This window comes from Lepisosteus platostomus, chromosome 7 (genome assembly GCF_059453375.1).
Source record: "Lepisosteus platostomus isolate fLepPlt1 chromosome 7, fLepPlt1.hap1, whole genome shotgun sequence".
Lineage (NCBI taxonomy): Eukaryota > Metazoa > Chordata > Actinopteri > Semionotiformes > Lepisosteidae > Lepisosteus > Lepisosteus platostomus.
Window position 1 is genome coordinate 49,224,835 of NC_142617.1, and position 14,755 is coordinate 49,239,589.

At 42.7% G+C, this 14,755-nt stretch overlaps 1 protein-coding gene across 7 annotated transcripts in view; it reads left to right on the forward strand.

The window, feature by feature from the left end:
* The window catches only part of tcf12 (transcription factor 12), a 119,293-nt gene that overhangs the window by 28,200 nt on the left and 76,338 nt on the right, over window positions 1–14,755 (forward strand). For 6 of the 7 annotated variants that reach the window (XM_088640954.1, XM_088640953.1, XM_088640956.1 and 3 more), the window contains 2 exons: window positions 3,913–3,986; window positions 10,910–11,012. In XM_088640954.1, coding sequence (XP_088497080.1) covers window positions 3,913–3,986; window positions 10,910–11,012 — 177 coding nt within the window. Of the gene's footprint in view, window positions 1–3,912; window positions 3,987–10,908; window positions 11,013–14,755 lie in introns of those variants that run through there. The other variant, XM_088640959.1, reaches the window with a different exon arrangement.

A 14,755-nucleotide genomic window follows, 5' to 3' on the forward strand; every position in this document is an offset into this window, starting at 1 on the left:
CTTTAAAAGCTGCTGGGAGTTTTGCATAACCAGCAGTGCCACCTGCTGATTTTCAAGCATAGCATTTTTTTCAAAACCGGGATAAGGGATAATATTTCCGGCTGTCAGTAACCATCTGGCAGTTGTACTCTCTCAGTTATTGGCTGAATAGCTAAATTGTATTTGGGCAGTATTTAATTGTATTTCCGCTACAAGTCAATGCAGAAAGAAGACAGAGACAAATACTTGGAAGTCCTTAATGAGGCCGTGTTAGTTTGAGCTCATTGGCTTGCCATGAGCCATGCTGGCTGCTACATGTCACTACTTGCATGAAACATGCCTCCTGCAGACAGTTTGCAGGCACCTTTCTTTCTACTGGGCTTCTTCAGCCCAGACCCATTCTTATTTACAAGCAGTACTTAAAACCAAAAAGTCCATTCGGCTCTTCTAGCTCATTTGTTTGGTAGTAGCCGATTTGTTAATTAGCTAGTTACCAATTTTGCTGTTTCCTCAAAGACTCCAAGTGATTGGCTTCGGTTACATGGCCCCTCAACATGAATGCGCTTTTAAATGTACGGATGCTGTCTGTTTTTTGTGTACCCGTTCACCCGATTCGCTGTAGCCAAGTGCGTATTGTTCACGTCTCGGCTTGTGATTGCCGACCCCGCTACTGCACACGGGAGACAATGAGGAAGTGCGGACAAGCAGTTGTAGGGTCTGTGTAACTGAAAGAGCCCAGGATGACCTATCCCACCCTACCTTGTGCTCCGTCCTTATTGGTCCCCCCATTAGTTGTGATATGGACCGATGACAATTACAGTTTTCGCCAATACGTTTTGCAGAACGATAATCTTAATTGATGCGAAAAGTTATCGATCATCGGAATCATTGATTATTGTCCCGACTCCTGCTCTGAAAGAAATGTTGGCCCGAGGACAGCGTTGTTCGGAGGAGTGGCCCAGACCTCGAGGGCACAGGTTGTACTTCTTGAGGTTTCTCTGTGGGGACAGAGCGTTGCGTTATAACATACTTGTTCCAGACAGGGTGGTGGGGTTAGTATCATGCGGTCAGTTTTTATTTCGGTTCTTGATTTCCATGTCTGGGTCTCAGATGACCTTCACTCTGTACAGAAAATGTAAGGAAGCCAGGTCACACAGATGGTGCTGATCATCCTGACCGTTATTTCTGTTGGCCACCCTGGCTTTTAAAACCAGTCTAATTCTGGAACTTGAGGTACTTCTTCATTACTTGCACTCATTGGCAAAACCCAAGTCATTCATTTTTAAAACCAGTTTCGTTTCTAGACCTTTTGGCTTTCTTGTGGGTTTGGGCAGTACGATAATTCTCGGGGCAGAGCAGACGGCCTTTCTGTTAAATTGGTAAATGAAACTTTTTTTTCTTTGTCCGTTTTTCATAAAAAACATGAAATGCCCAGTATCTGCTTTCAATTTCTCATACTTTACTGGGTAACTCAGTCGTGTTGTTGGACGGGGGGTTCGAGATGTGGTTGCTTTGAGATATTTCGCTAGGTACCTGGAAAATGCATGAAGCAAGGAAACTGACGAGCAGGCATTTCACTGCGCTGTCCAGGCAGCTCAGTGCACATGGCTGTCCTTCCATTGTTGGTTAACCGCCCTTGATTGTGCTTGAGACGTAGTCGGAAGGGGTTAAAAAGCGCTACACCACTGACAGGTACTGCACAGAGCTGATGAGAGGTTCACTAGAGACCGCTGTAAGGGCAGGCACATCTCAAAGCACAAGGGAGCAGAATGTATAGATTGAAGGAAAATCTGTCAGAAGTTACTGTAAGAAAGAGACAAGTGTGTGTCATTACAGGAATTAACGGTCTAAAACTCTGCACCAAGTGACTGAAGCGTTTGCACAGGAAATTAACAATCTCTTGATTCTGGAATTAAAATGAGAGCTATTCCTACATATTCTGTGCACCTTAAAACACTTTAAATTTATAGGAATATATTCTTCTAATTTATTATTGTTTCATTTCCCCGAATTATCCAAACAAATTAAAGAAATTAAGCGTTGCACTTGGGAACAGTGTGAAAATGTAAGGGTGTTTCCTGCAGGGTGTTTGAATATCTTTAAATGTAATAATATTATAGAGATTATTTGTCTTACAAATTGTATTGAACTGTTTTGAGAAATGTCTTTTTAGGATTATATAAAGCTAATTTAGACATGAAGTGTTTTTCAAACTTTTTTCTGCTTTCTTAATTTTTGAAAAAAAAGACATCTTTGTACTTTTAGTGAGTGATTGTATGTGAAAAAAAATTGAATAAACTATAATACTTCTTAGTGAAATGCATTTATATGAAAAGTGCGATCAATAACTTGAGTTTTCTGCAAAATTCCGGTTTACAATTATTTAGCTTATACAAGGATCTATGGAAGGAACATTGTTACCTGCAAACAATATTGGATAAAAGGACATTAGGAGAGAGAAAACTCATATTTTTGAACTGAGTAGTCTCCATAAATGTAATTTGCTGGGTTAGATATTACATTTGTTCATCACATAGCAGATGTTGAATCCATACAATAAAGTATACTCTTTTTTGTCTTTGGCAACATTGTGATTTTAAAATGAGTTTTATTAAATTAAGATGCTCAGCTGCTTTTATAGGGTCAGGCTCTAAATCATTGCCAATCTCTTTCTCTGTTTAAATTGCTTTTTAGCAAACTTAAATGTATACTTTTGTAAAGCGTGCTTTGAAATTTCCATGTGTTACTTATATAAACCAAAATAAATTAAGCATGGTGAATTGCCTTAATAATTGAGCTAGCCATGCAGACTTAAAAAAAAAAAGTTTCTTGAACACGTTAGTCATCAGCTTCCAGGAATACTGTCAGACCATTGTTTAATTTGCCGGTAGAATGGCAGAAGTTTGTCTGATGACTGGGTTGAGTTAAGATTTCATGGTGATATGATTTCTCATCTGCGCTGTGAGGGCGAGATGAAGATTTACCAAAGATGGTTGTGAAATTCCTGTTTGTTCAAATGGCTGGCACAGTGGCGCAGTGGTTGGCCGGATTGTCTTGTAACTCTGGAGCCCCGGGTTCAATTCCAGACATAGGGTGGAATCGGCGCTGTTGCTCGCTTTGTGCAGTTTGTGGATGCTCTCCCCCTATTTGCGTGGGTTTTCCTGTCCAAAGACATACTGGTAGGTTAATTGGCTTCTGGAAAAGTTAGCCCCGGCGTGTGTATGTGCGCATTTGTCGGCCCTGTGGTGGACAGGTGTCCTATCCAGGGTGTACCCCGCTTTGCGCCCATGGCTTACTGAGACAGGCTCCAGCTCCCCTGCGACCCTGAGAGTAGAGGCGTTTATTGCCACATTTACACCTGTACATTGGAATTCATATTCGCGCCGATCTCTCGGGCCAGGCACAGTACAGCAGACAACACCACACAATGTAGACAGCGCATTATAGAGTGGTACAGAATAAATAGGAACAACCAGACCAACAGATAAGTTGTAGAGAACAATAAACATGTGGTAGTAAAAAAACAAAACATTGCACAGTTACCTGTTAAAATTGAATTAAACACCCGGATTGGATGAAGTGGTTGAAAAGGGGCTGGATGCCTATTTGTTGAACTCTGTCTGGTGTGGAAAAAGACTATCTGAAGTCGTCTAGCGTGAAAGAAGCTGCATTTGTGATAGATTCACACACGCAGAGCTGCAGTTTTACCATGTGTGCTTTTTGTATGCGATTTCTTTTTTAACGACACAAGCTAATTATAGCTGTCAGTGTGTCTGTCCACCTATGTGTTTCTAGTGGTATCTTTTGTGTGTAAGTGTGGCTTCACTTCTGCCTCTGCCTGCGGGCTTCTGCACCTGTATGAGCTATAGGGGACAAGTGGGGTTGGTGTTTGCCTGCTGGACTGATGTGGCTGTGTGTCTTCTTCAATGACAGGTATGGACGAGAGAACAAGCACATCGTCCTGGGGCACCGGGGGCCAGCCCAGTCCTTCTTACGAATCCTCCAGGGTAAGGCTGCCTGCAGATACGCACTCTCCTTCCTTCTTAAGTACAAGATCACAGAAAATTACTATTTTTTCTTCTCTTTTGTCCCCCCCCAAAAATTCAGATCTTATTTTCAGACTCTCAGGCTTAATTTTAAACTTCGCAGACCGCAAGCAAGACCTGTCCCTGTTATTTCACCTCTTCACATGAATCAGGAGAAGATGAATGAATTCAATTAAGCGTATTTTTTTAAACTGAGTGGGGGATTTTTTGTACTGATACAAGTTTCTCATGTTGGATAATTATGTTTAATATATATATAATATTAAACGTAATTAATATTAATTACATCAGGATTTGGAAATATTTGTGTATTTTCATTTAATTTTGGTTGATGTGGGTGTGTTTTTTTTCTCTCTTTCTCACTTCATCATCTCTTGAATACTAATCAGAATTTTCTGTTACAGTTACACTCTGAAACAAAACAAAGAGAGAAAGAGGAACTGATAGTAAATCTATAACCAGCAGATTAAAATGAGTGCTTATTTTTGGCAAATGGTAGATGGGTTCAAGTTTTCCTGTGAAAGGGACCAACCACTGTTTTACTGGCTAAACATTTATATTTTAAAAATACACACACAGACTGCTTGAAAATATGCATTCAAACTGCAACAGATGTTGCTGCTTTCAATATTCATTTGTTGTCATTTAATACCTTTTCATATATAATATAATCTGCTGGCTGTTTAGGCAGCCCAAGCTAAACTAATTCAACATTTATTTGCTTTTTTTTGTTGAGGTTTTAAATAATCATGAATGAGCTTAAATTGATTACACTCTCGAAAAGTGTTGTTAACATTGTGCGTTGTCTTGGAGCGGTGTGTTTCTGTGCGTTTAGGAAGCTGGGTGGACAGGCGAATAAAGTAATAATACTCGAGTAAACGAGACTGCGCTAATACTCCAGCTAAATGCAGATGAAGTACTCTCATTGATTTACTGTGTGAGAGCAGGACAGATAATTCCTGTTTGTTTTACACATTTGTTGTTCTTGCTGTCCTGTATGAATTTCATTTAATGTCAATCTCTTGTCACTTTTCATTAGAAATCAGTTAAATGTCAGATCCACAGTGCTGGCGTTACCTTGTTTGTTTCCCAGTGCCCTTCCCGAATGAACATCTACAGGCTATAGTACCATAGACAGGCTGATTTGAATTACAAGATAGAGACACATGATATCTCTGCTTCAGGTACATATAAATCAGTATTTCTGACACTACTGGGAAGGGAAATAAGTCAACAGACAGATGCTTTCGCCACTAAAGTATGAACAGGCGCAATCATTTCAGTGCACATTTGTTTGCTGAGCTTCTTTGCATATAGAGAGCCACCATGATTAGGCCACTCTGGGCTGAGGAAGGTGTGATGCGGGGGGGAAAAAAATTGCTCGAGTGTGTCGATCAATGCAGTCATCTGTCCTTGTGATGCGTTTTTGTACTTTTCTTTTTCATCCCAGATGGGGGAATCTGCTCTGCAGGCAGGTAAAGGACACAATGCACAGTGCATTTAACACAACATGAACCCATTAGCTCTGAAGAGTCATACATGTATGGTGCAAAAAATATAAATAAATAACGTAAAATTTGGAGGGGTGTGTCAGTCTTGAGCGAGTTATTGTCCCCCTTCTGAAAAAGCACAAGAACTCCGAGAGGGTGACGGTTCACGAAGCAGGCGTAAGTCAAGAGATGAGAAGCCTTCTCTTTTTTTGCAGTTTTGTAGAAACTCATCTCAAGAACTCTGAGCTATGATCTCATTCAAAATTCATTTGTTGCGTTTTACAGCTCGGCTTCAGTTCGTGTCTCAAGAACAGTGCTGAGGCTCCAGGTTGCTGTGTAGAATGGAACCAGTTTAAGGACGGCAACACCACCATGTACTGTCATTCTCTCCATTACTTGTTTCCATGGGTCTGCGCCACAAAACTGCAGAAAGCAAAGGGAAACGTTCTAATCCCCTTGTATGCATGAACTGATTGTTTTTGTGAACCTCTCTATCTTTCTTTTTGTTGATCTGCCTTCTCTGTCTGTCTAATCCTCCTGCTCTCTCTCTGGTACGCAGAGTCATCTTCAGCTCTCCATCAACAAATGCAGTCGCAGTAACAGTTGTGGAATGTTCCCGAGTGTGTTGCACTTTGATCAATTTTTGTAGCTACCTGCGGAGAGCAATGTGATGAGCTTCCATAACTTGTTGCTTTGAGCTTCCAGGAGTGCCTCATTGTCAAGCACTCCCTACATCCAGTAAAACAATCAAGCACTCCTATTGATAGAGGGGCTTTTATTTTGAAGGATAAAATGCCATTATGACATCGGGCTATTTTTGTTCAGTGAGTGAGCGCCAGAAAGAAAGAGACAGAAATAACAGGATGTTTTTGTTATGTGTAACAGACCCAATCTGCTGCCCTTCCACCATTGTTTGTTTTTCAAAGTTCTTGGTAGTTCTTTGTTCCTTGGTTTTAAAATCTCCCTGATTCTTTCACCCTCTCCAGAAGTTTCAAGCTCCCATCATTCGCTCCAGTTTGACGTCCATGCCCGTCTGTGCGATGTGTGATGACGGGATTAGGCTCGTACCGGAACATAATGAACCTGCCTTTGTGCTTTTTCTGGAAATCGCCTTCTAACAAATGATTAAGCCATTGGCTGCGTGCTTGTTGTCCACTATGCGTCTGCCTGCATTACCTACGTTTTTGAACACTGGAATATGGTTGTGGAGTGCAACTTGTAAAACACTTCACAGACATCTCAGAAATTATTCCAAATGAAAATGAAAAACCACCACAAACCCCCCCACCCCCCCATCCGCTTGCATATAGGAAAACCGCCATGACAGACTTTTGGAACTGCCTCTTTAAACCTGAAATTTCTTTTCATTGAGCAGTAAGCCCCTTGCTTTGCATTTGTTTCTGGTCTTGCAGAAACCGTGCCAGATTGTGCTCCCACAGAGGTGGGTTCTGAGAGGACGGATTATGATTCTTTGAAGCGATAGGGAGAGAATACTTAAGGCACTGGCACAAATATATTTGCATCATGTCAACACTGCTGCAGATGGTATTGTTTTGGCACAGTTTTAATCCTCACGTTAAATTTCCTTTTAAATATTTTAGCATTGAAGTTTCTTTATTTATGCTAAACAATTTGTACATGTTACATACCCACTTTTCCTGTTCTGCCGCAGTGTGCTGTTCACTCGCGTTTCAAGTAAAGAGATGTCAGATAGGATGTGGAGGCAGCCTAGAGGGTTTGTGTGCCAAGCTGGGAACAAGGTTACATTTGGCTGTGAACCTCACATGGATATTTGGTTGTTATGAGCCATCAGACTTTTGCTGTCCCTTTTCTTAAATAAATAATTTTAACTGAAGTGCACTTCGGTCTGTGGTCTTGTCATATGGCATTTTCTCCCTGACAGTACTCCCAGATGCCTCTGTACCTTTGGCCTAAGTGTGATATCACACCAGTTCTATTTCTTGACCCTCTCATCCCTCTAGAGCTCACTTACGATTTTTTTTATGTTTCTTCGCACTAGGAAGAGAAGAAACTGTGTTGTGGTGTGAGAAGCAGACTCCTCAGACTTTAATGAGCAGAGACTAAATTTGGTGATTTGGAACTACAGCGAAATAAAAAAGTCCTTCATATGATTCTGAGGAAGGATTTGCATAAGTGGTTGCACTTCTGATTATGACTTTGATTAACTCTGCCTTATCTTGGAGATATTTCAGAAAGGTACCCAAAACAGGTAATGAAGGGTGAATGGGTTTACAGCTTTTGGTCCTTTTTAGAGGAAGATGGAGAGATGCCATTTGAATGGACATTTTTGCTTGCTAATATTTGCCAATATATGTGTGTAATGTGAATGTAAATATTCACCATACTACGAATTATCCAAATAAAGTTACACTAATGAAACTGATTGTCATTAAAAATTAACTGCATTTTAAGAAGCAATCTCCTCCCCTATTTTTTTCTTTTAGTATCTTAGATGAGAAATGTTCCAGTAACATGTATACGGTTGTGTCTGTTTGAAGCAGAATTTGTCAGTAATTCATTTAGTTTAACACTGTTTGTTAAACCGCATTTGTTTGCCTACCAGTGAGTTATTCATCCCAGCGACCAGCAGTAAATATTCTGAATTAATGGAGCTCGGGCAGAGGGTGCAGATAGTCTTCTCTGTGGCTGCAGAGTTCAGAGCAGAGTGTTACCATTGGTGGAAGGTGAAAGGTCGTGACCTTCCTGCCTGTGGTTAATCAAAGGTCTTGGAGGTCAGGCCAGACTTCATTGACATATGAAATGCAGACAGAACACAGCAAATGTAACTTGTTCTATGAAGAAAGTATGAACAGAAAAAAAATAATTTCAAATGTATTCTTTCAATTCAAATATGTTAAAATTCTATAGATGCACGTAGGTATAACCAGCAACACTATGGAGTTATCTCCTTGCTGATGGACAGCATTAAGCTCTGCTCCTTTCATTTTACAGCTGCCAGTAAACAGTCTGAAATTGGTTATTTTTTTCCCCGTTTCTCATCCCTTTTATAGATAAAAAAAGAGCATTTCCAGTAACTGATGCCGCGTGGCAGAGAGACAGACAGGAGCACTTCCCTGAAGTAACTCCAGCCTTTTCTGTTGTCAAAGGCTCCCCCCCCACCCCCCCCCCACGCACGCGCACGTGTGATAGTTCACTCCTCTCGTTGGGGCCGCCGCTGCTGCGCCGAGTCGGCCTTGGCCTTGAGCCGCTGCTGCCCGCGCCCCGTCTGAGAGCCGCGTGGGGCCGCGCCAGCGGTTACCGCAGGACAGCCCCGGGCGTCGCCTCTGGCGCTCCGCGCGTGTCACCGAGCGTGCCTCCCCCGTGTCCGTCACAGGCGCCTCGTCGACTCTGAAGTGGGTAAACCGAGGCAAAGACTCACCTGGGACACGAGACTCGATGCCAGTTGACTTTAAGGTGGCATAGCGAGGGGGGGCGGTGACTCGCATCCTTAAGTGGCCCCAGTGAAGCGACAGTTATTCAGCCCGGAGTTGCTGGCCCCCTGGCTGAGCTGACGGCGTGCAGCCGAGAGAGCGAAGCCCGGCTTCGTTCCCATTAAGGCCTTCTTGGATGCTGGCCCCGGAGAGCGGGAAGTGATGACTGTCCTGTGATTGATGATCTAATAGCCCCGGCGGACGGCGCGGACGCACGCCGTTGCTCCGAGCTCTTGTCCACTACTCCTTAGCCTTTTCACTCCTGTCTCCCTCCAGGATCCTGTCAGCCCCTTCAGGATCCAGGCAGCGGCCATGCCTTATTTAGGTTATGATATAAAACCTGTCTGTAAAATGGACTTGGAAATGAAGAACTGTTGAACCTTAAGAACGGCTTTCTTTCTGCCTTTGTTCTCCAGACAGGAATTCAACCTGCAATTACTGTTACGAAATTTCCAGACTTTCTGTACGCTATTGTTGTGTTCCTGCACAGTTTATTTCCCTACTTCCTCGGTGCGGGGGGCGGTTGTGTTATTTTATTTCGTCGTGGAGCAGTGACCATACAAGCACAATGGGAAATCTCAGCAGACTGCTTTGATGCAGCCAGCATCCTGCTCCCAGTGAAATTATTCGATCACCCTCCAAAAAAAAAGACGGATAATAAGATTTAGCTTTTAGTTTGTGTCGAATTCATACGGCCGGAGTTCTGGAAGTCTATAGAAATGCAGCCCCATGACTGTGTGCGATTTTGCTGTTCATCCCATCCACATTAATGCAGTTTTGGGGAACAGATTGCGCAGCCCTGCACCAGACTCGCTCGTCTCGAGTCCAGACAGATTTCTTGAGAGGTTAGGATTAGTATTGCTACAGAGTATCTTTTATTGCAGGAGACCCAGAGTTTTTAAAAGATCCAAGTGTGACCAATATTTAGGCCAAAGCCTTATAGCTGATAGCTTTCATGAAAGGGCACTGTTTAAAGTACAGTGGAGGAAGAAAGGTTTTGAATTTACAGACACCTGACGGGTGAAACAAGTTATAGTGGTCTTCTTTCAGGAAAAAAATATACGCCTATTTAGCAGTTCTGCTTATTTTAATGCTCTAAACTGGTGGCATGAGAATCTTCTGCAGAAATGATGCGACAGTAAGTGGCCCTCTGAAGAACAGTGCTCTCGTAAGCCAGGGAACACTAAAAGAAAATCCCTCACCTTTCTTCGAATGTGGGCAATGGTTCTTTTTTTAAAAAAAATTGAAATTTTGAATACTGTTGTAAATACACCCTTTTCTGCAGCAGTCAAGCTTACACATACAGTAAGCCTTTATCTGCAATCAACTAATTTATTATTTGGATAGAACTGCTAAGCAGTCACGCTGTGCTCTGCCACAGTTGTGGGCTCTGGGATCTGATGAGTACCCTACAGTGTCTCTGTATTGAAATCATCACAGGAGTCAAGGCCAGCAGCACAGAGTGATCGTTTGTGGTCATGTTTACTGGCTGTGGGTTGGTAGAATGTATGGACTCAATGCTTCCCAGCGTGTGTAAACAATTTTAGGAAACTGTGTAAATATATATAATTATAATAAATATATGATCTCCCTAAATTGGATCTTTTCAAATCCTTACCACTACTCAGACATGAAAGATGAGGCAGTACCTGTTTAACCTTGTTTTGCGGTCTGCGGCAATATTATGGGAACCGAAAGCCCAGTTTGTCGCTGGGTCTTTTCTGTTATCTTTAAGGCTTTGTTTTGGTTTTGGTTGTTTTTTTTCTCAAGACCAGACCGGCGACAAACCTATGATTAACACCGGGCAAGACGCAACACAAATGGGAAAGCTAATGTTTGCAGCGACGATCGACCAATTGCAGTCACGCGCACTAATTAGAGGAGTGTCATCGCACTCAATTAGGGGCACCGGCTAATAATCTGTGTAATACTCTTCCTGCAGGGGTTTGCAGACAGTCCTCATTATGGTGATCACTTGACTGACAGTCGATTAGTGTCCCATGAAGGATTGTCCCCGACACCTTTCATGAACTCCAGCCTAATGGGTAAGTAGGTAATTCTTGCCAAGTAGACCCTCAAAGCCTCTTTCGTCAGGAAACAGCCATTCCCACCCACCCCCACCCCACCCCCCCAGCTCTCTGGACAAGGCGCATCGCGCATCTGGGAGCAGTGACAGAGTTTGTTTTTTTTTCTGCGGTGACAGTACTGTCTGTGGAAGCTGACCGTCCCCTGGGGTGCAGGTCACACCATCAGTATGATTTTCCATCACAAAAGCCTTGCTCCCAGCCGTCAGGAAGCCAGTGGCTATGCGAGACCCGCGCAGGGTTTTTTGTTAAGGAGATGGGGCTGTAACAGACATTTCCGAGGCAGCTATGGCAGAAGCAGTTCAAGCCCATATAGAGTAAGAAGGGATTTTCCACATAGTTAATTACTTCCAGGTGATCGTGCTGTTTGTTCTTTTATTAGTAGTCATTCAATTCCAAGGTACAGTTGTGGTTCACTGGTTTGCCTGCTTGCGTATGTTAGAAGTACAGCAGCGTTTTCCAGCGTTTCGCCGCGCTGTGAGGTCCAGACTGGAGGATGGGTGCAGAGCAAAGTAAAAAAATCTCAAGCAAGACGTAAAGTTTGTGACTGCAGACCACATGGGAGCAGATTGCCTTTTCTTGATAGTGGTCTAATTGTACTTGGAGTATAAGCTGCGAAATATGGAAATGGGACTGGCATAGTGATTCATCAACGAATTAGACAATCTGATTTCATGTGTAAATTGCCTGTGCTTATCTGACAGAAGGATTGGCCAATTCCAGGAGATGAGCCTTTTCTTATCAAATGGAATTTTGCTGTAATATCTGGGATTTACATGGAATTACTTACTTTGGAGCAACCTTATTAAATCAAGTCTTTAAGGTTATTATTTGGAATGAAAGAGGTGAACACGTGTGTTAGATGTAATACAATTAAGCATTACGATCATATGCGCAGCGTTTCAGGAACGGCGGCTGCTGTTTGTGCGCGTGACCTATTTTCTGTGATCTCAGCATTGCCATTTTAAGACAGAGCCATCCATGGTAATCTAAGTGGATTACCTAAATCCAAATCCTAGTGGTCTGCAATTTCTTTTTCAAAACCTTTCTATATTGCAGCTTCTTTGTCTCGAAACACAAGATTAAACGGAGTGGGGGGGGTGGCGTAAACAAACGTGAACGAAAGCTGTACAGGCCTCGCTATCCAGTACTGGATAGTTGACCCAAAGGATCTGGCGAAACGCCACAGTACAGTTGATTTTAAAATCAAGTGACAGGTATGCAGGTATTTCGTTTTGAAATCGCGGCGTGGTGCAAGTTGTTTTACCCAATGTCGAAACAAACGAGCGTTTCTTTCTGCACTTCCCCGGAGTTTTGTCCTCTGGAAGGCAGCAGGGTCAGGTCTAACGGTCTGCTGTGAGAGGCCGGTCTTGTCGCAGGTGGAAAATGTTTCTGGAAAAGCACCCCCCGACGTCGCAAATTTCTGTGCCACGGCTTTATTTCTGCGCATGTAGTACATGGGGGATTCTGACTCATAATAACAAAGAATCCTCATCTGCGGCGATTTATAAGGACTTTTTCTGAAGCGGCTTTAGAAGTGTTCAGTGGATGGATTGCTCTTTGTCGTTCAACCCAATTGTAGTCCATAAAAAATTGTTGTGATTACAAAGCTGAATAGAAGTTTTACATCATGTAATAAAGTAGGGTATGACAAGCCGAAACAGCTTGGGGTTATTAAAGGTCACCCATTGTGTAGGGTAATGAACTTGTTTCAGTATTTGAGCATAGAGCAGATGGCTGATAATGACTATTTATTTGACATAATATTTTAATTACGAGACAAACTTGAATGTCCTACTCTATAGAAATGTATTTAAAATTTCAAAGGTCATGTACTGTCTCTTTTTGTACAGAATAAGAGGCGATTATCGCTATGCAGTGCTTCAAATTTATAATATAGAATGCGCTCCTCTGTGGATCCTAAAGTAACTTTTAACTTGTAATAGTTCTTTAAATCTTGTTTAAAACAAAATGGGTAATTGTCAGAATGCTTTGTTCTTGCCTTGTGCCGTCTCACCTCCTCCTGGGATGTTAGTGAAAGGAGTTGTTTTTGTGAGCTGTTATGTGGCCTGACGTATTTGTGCTGGAGGTTTACTCCCTTGCATGTGATGGCCCTCCAAACCCTCAACACTTTCCAAACCAGGCGGGGGCCAGACATGTGTGCGCACCCAATTATCTAGCATAAATCCTCTTACCTGGCATCGCCCTGAGGAGTCAGCATTGCCGCCCAGCCATGACACTTGAGAGAGGGGCTGCACTGTGAATGGTCTCTTATTTTTTGGGTGCAAATTCCTGTCGATGTGATGAATGCCCGCCTTTCTAAGCACTGCCTAGGTAGTAGTTGCACAGAAAAAAAGGTACGTGCTCAAGCAGCCTTTTAAAAAATAGCCGTGCTGTCCTGATTGTCGAATAGCTCTTTGTCTACTCCAAGTTCACGTGGCACATTTACCTTTAAATCGGCGTTCCCCTGCCAGTGTACTCCTGTCTGTGCAAGGCCTTTCTGTTATGAGCCATTTCAGAATTAGCGAAGGCAGTGCGGATGACATAACAGGACCACTTGGAGAATGCTGGAAACCTGTGAGCGCACACGGGGGAGAGTGTGAGAGTTACTGGCCAAATGACATTTTGAAGTCAGTTGAAACTTCAGCTTACGGTGTTGCTGCGGTGACCAAACAAGTCTGCTTCTGCTCGTGACTTTTTGTGATGAACCCTTTCCCAGGCCTGTACGTTTTCTGTCTGATCTAACATGTTTCACAAAAGGCACAGGGTGCTTGTGTGAATGCAGTGTTGATAAAAACAAGGGCTAGTGCCAGTCTTTTTCAGTCAGTTGTCATGCCTCCCAAAGCTCCTTATTGGTGGCCACAATCGCCAAGTGTTTTTGCGAAGTTAGGTTGTGGTAGGGCTTAGGATGTCTTGTGTATGATTCAGGAGAGAAAACTTTTAGATAAATTTAAAAGAAAAATGTGCAAGTCTCCTTTCAGTGTGTACTGAAAGAGAAGAATTGAGAAAGATAAGTCATTCTTTTTCTTTTGTGCCAATTCTGGACATGATGAACATTGATGTGGTTCTGGCAACATTGCGTTGGGGTTGCGCTGAACTTTTTAAATAGTGATGCTTGGTTCTCAGCAGAACATAAAAAAGGTGTGTGTTTTGTGGAGAATGTCTGCTGCAAACTGAATTTTAATTTAGATTTCAGTTATAGGAATTTTCCAGAATGGTAACAGTGGTTCATTGTTTGAAGCAATTTTTAATAGTGTTAAAGCCAGCTTTAGATTACCTCACAATGTGCACACAGATAAGGAATCTTGCTTCTTCAGCGACTGCAGTACTTATTGGTCATACAGATTATGATTACTAAAACAGATTGTTTTAGTATTTGTGATAGGCAAGATCAAGTCAGAATTTCATACAGGAGCTTCCTGAGTGGCTAAACTGGTAAAGGTGCTCACCTGAGCACCGGTTGAGCTCTGTGATCCCGGGTTTGAGCCTGGGTCATGTTACTAGTCATCTGTGACTGGGAGTCCTCAAACAGTGGGTGTGGTGCTGTTGTTGAGCAAGGTGCCTCTCCTCCAGTCAGCTCTGAACCTCCAGTACCTCCAGTACAGAGCCACGCTGTCTGTGATGTGTTAAAAGATGATTTGCTTGAAGGTAGGCTGGTCAGAGGAGTCTGACCATACCTCCTCATTCTCCCTGTGTGCAGTAAT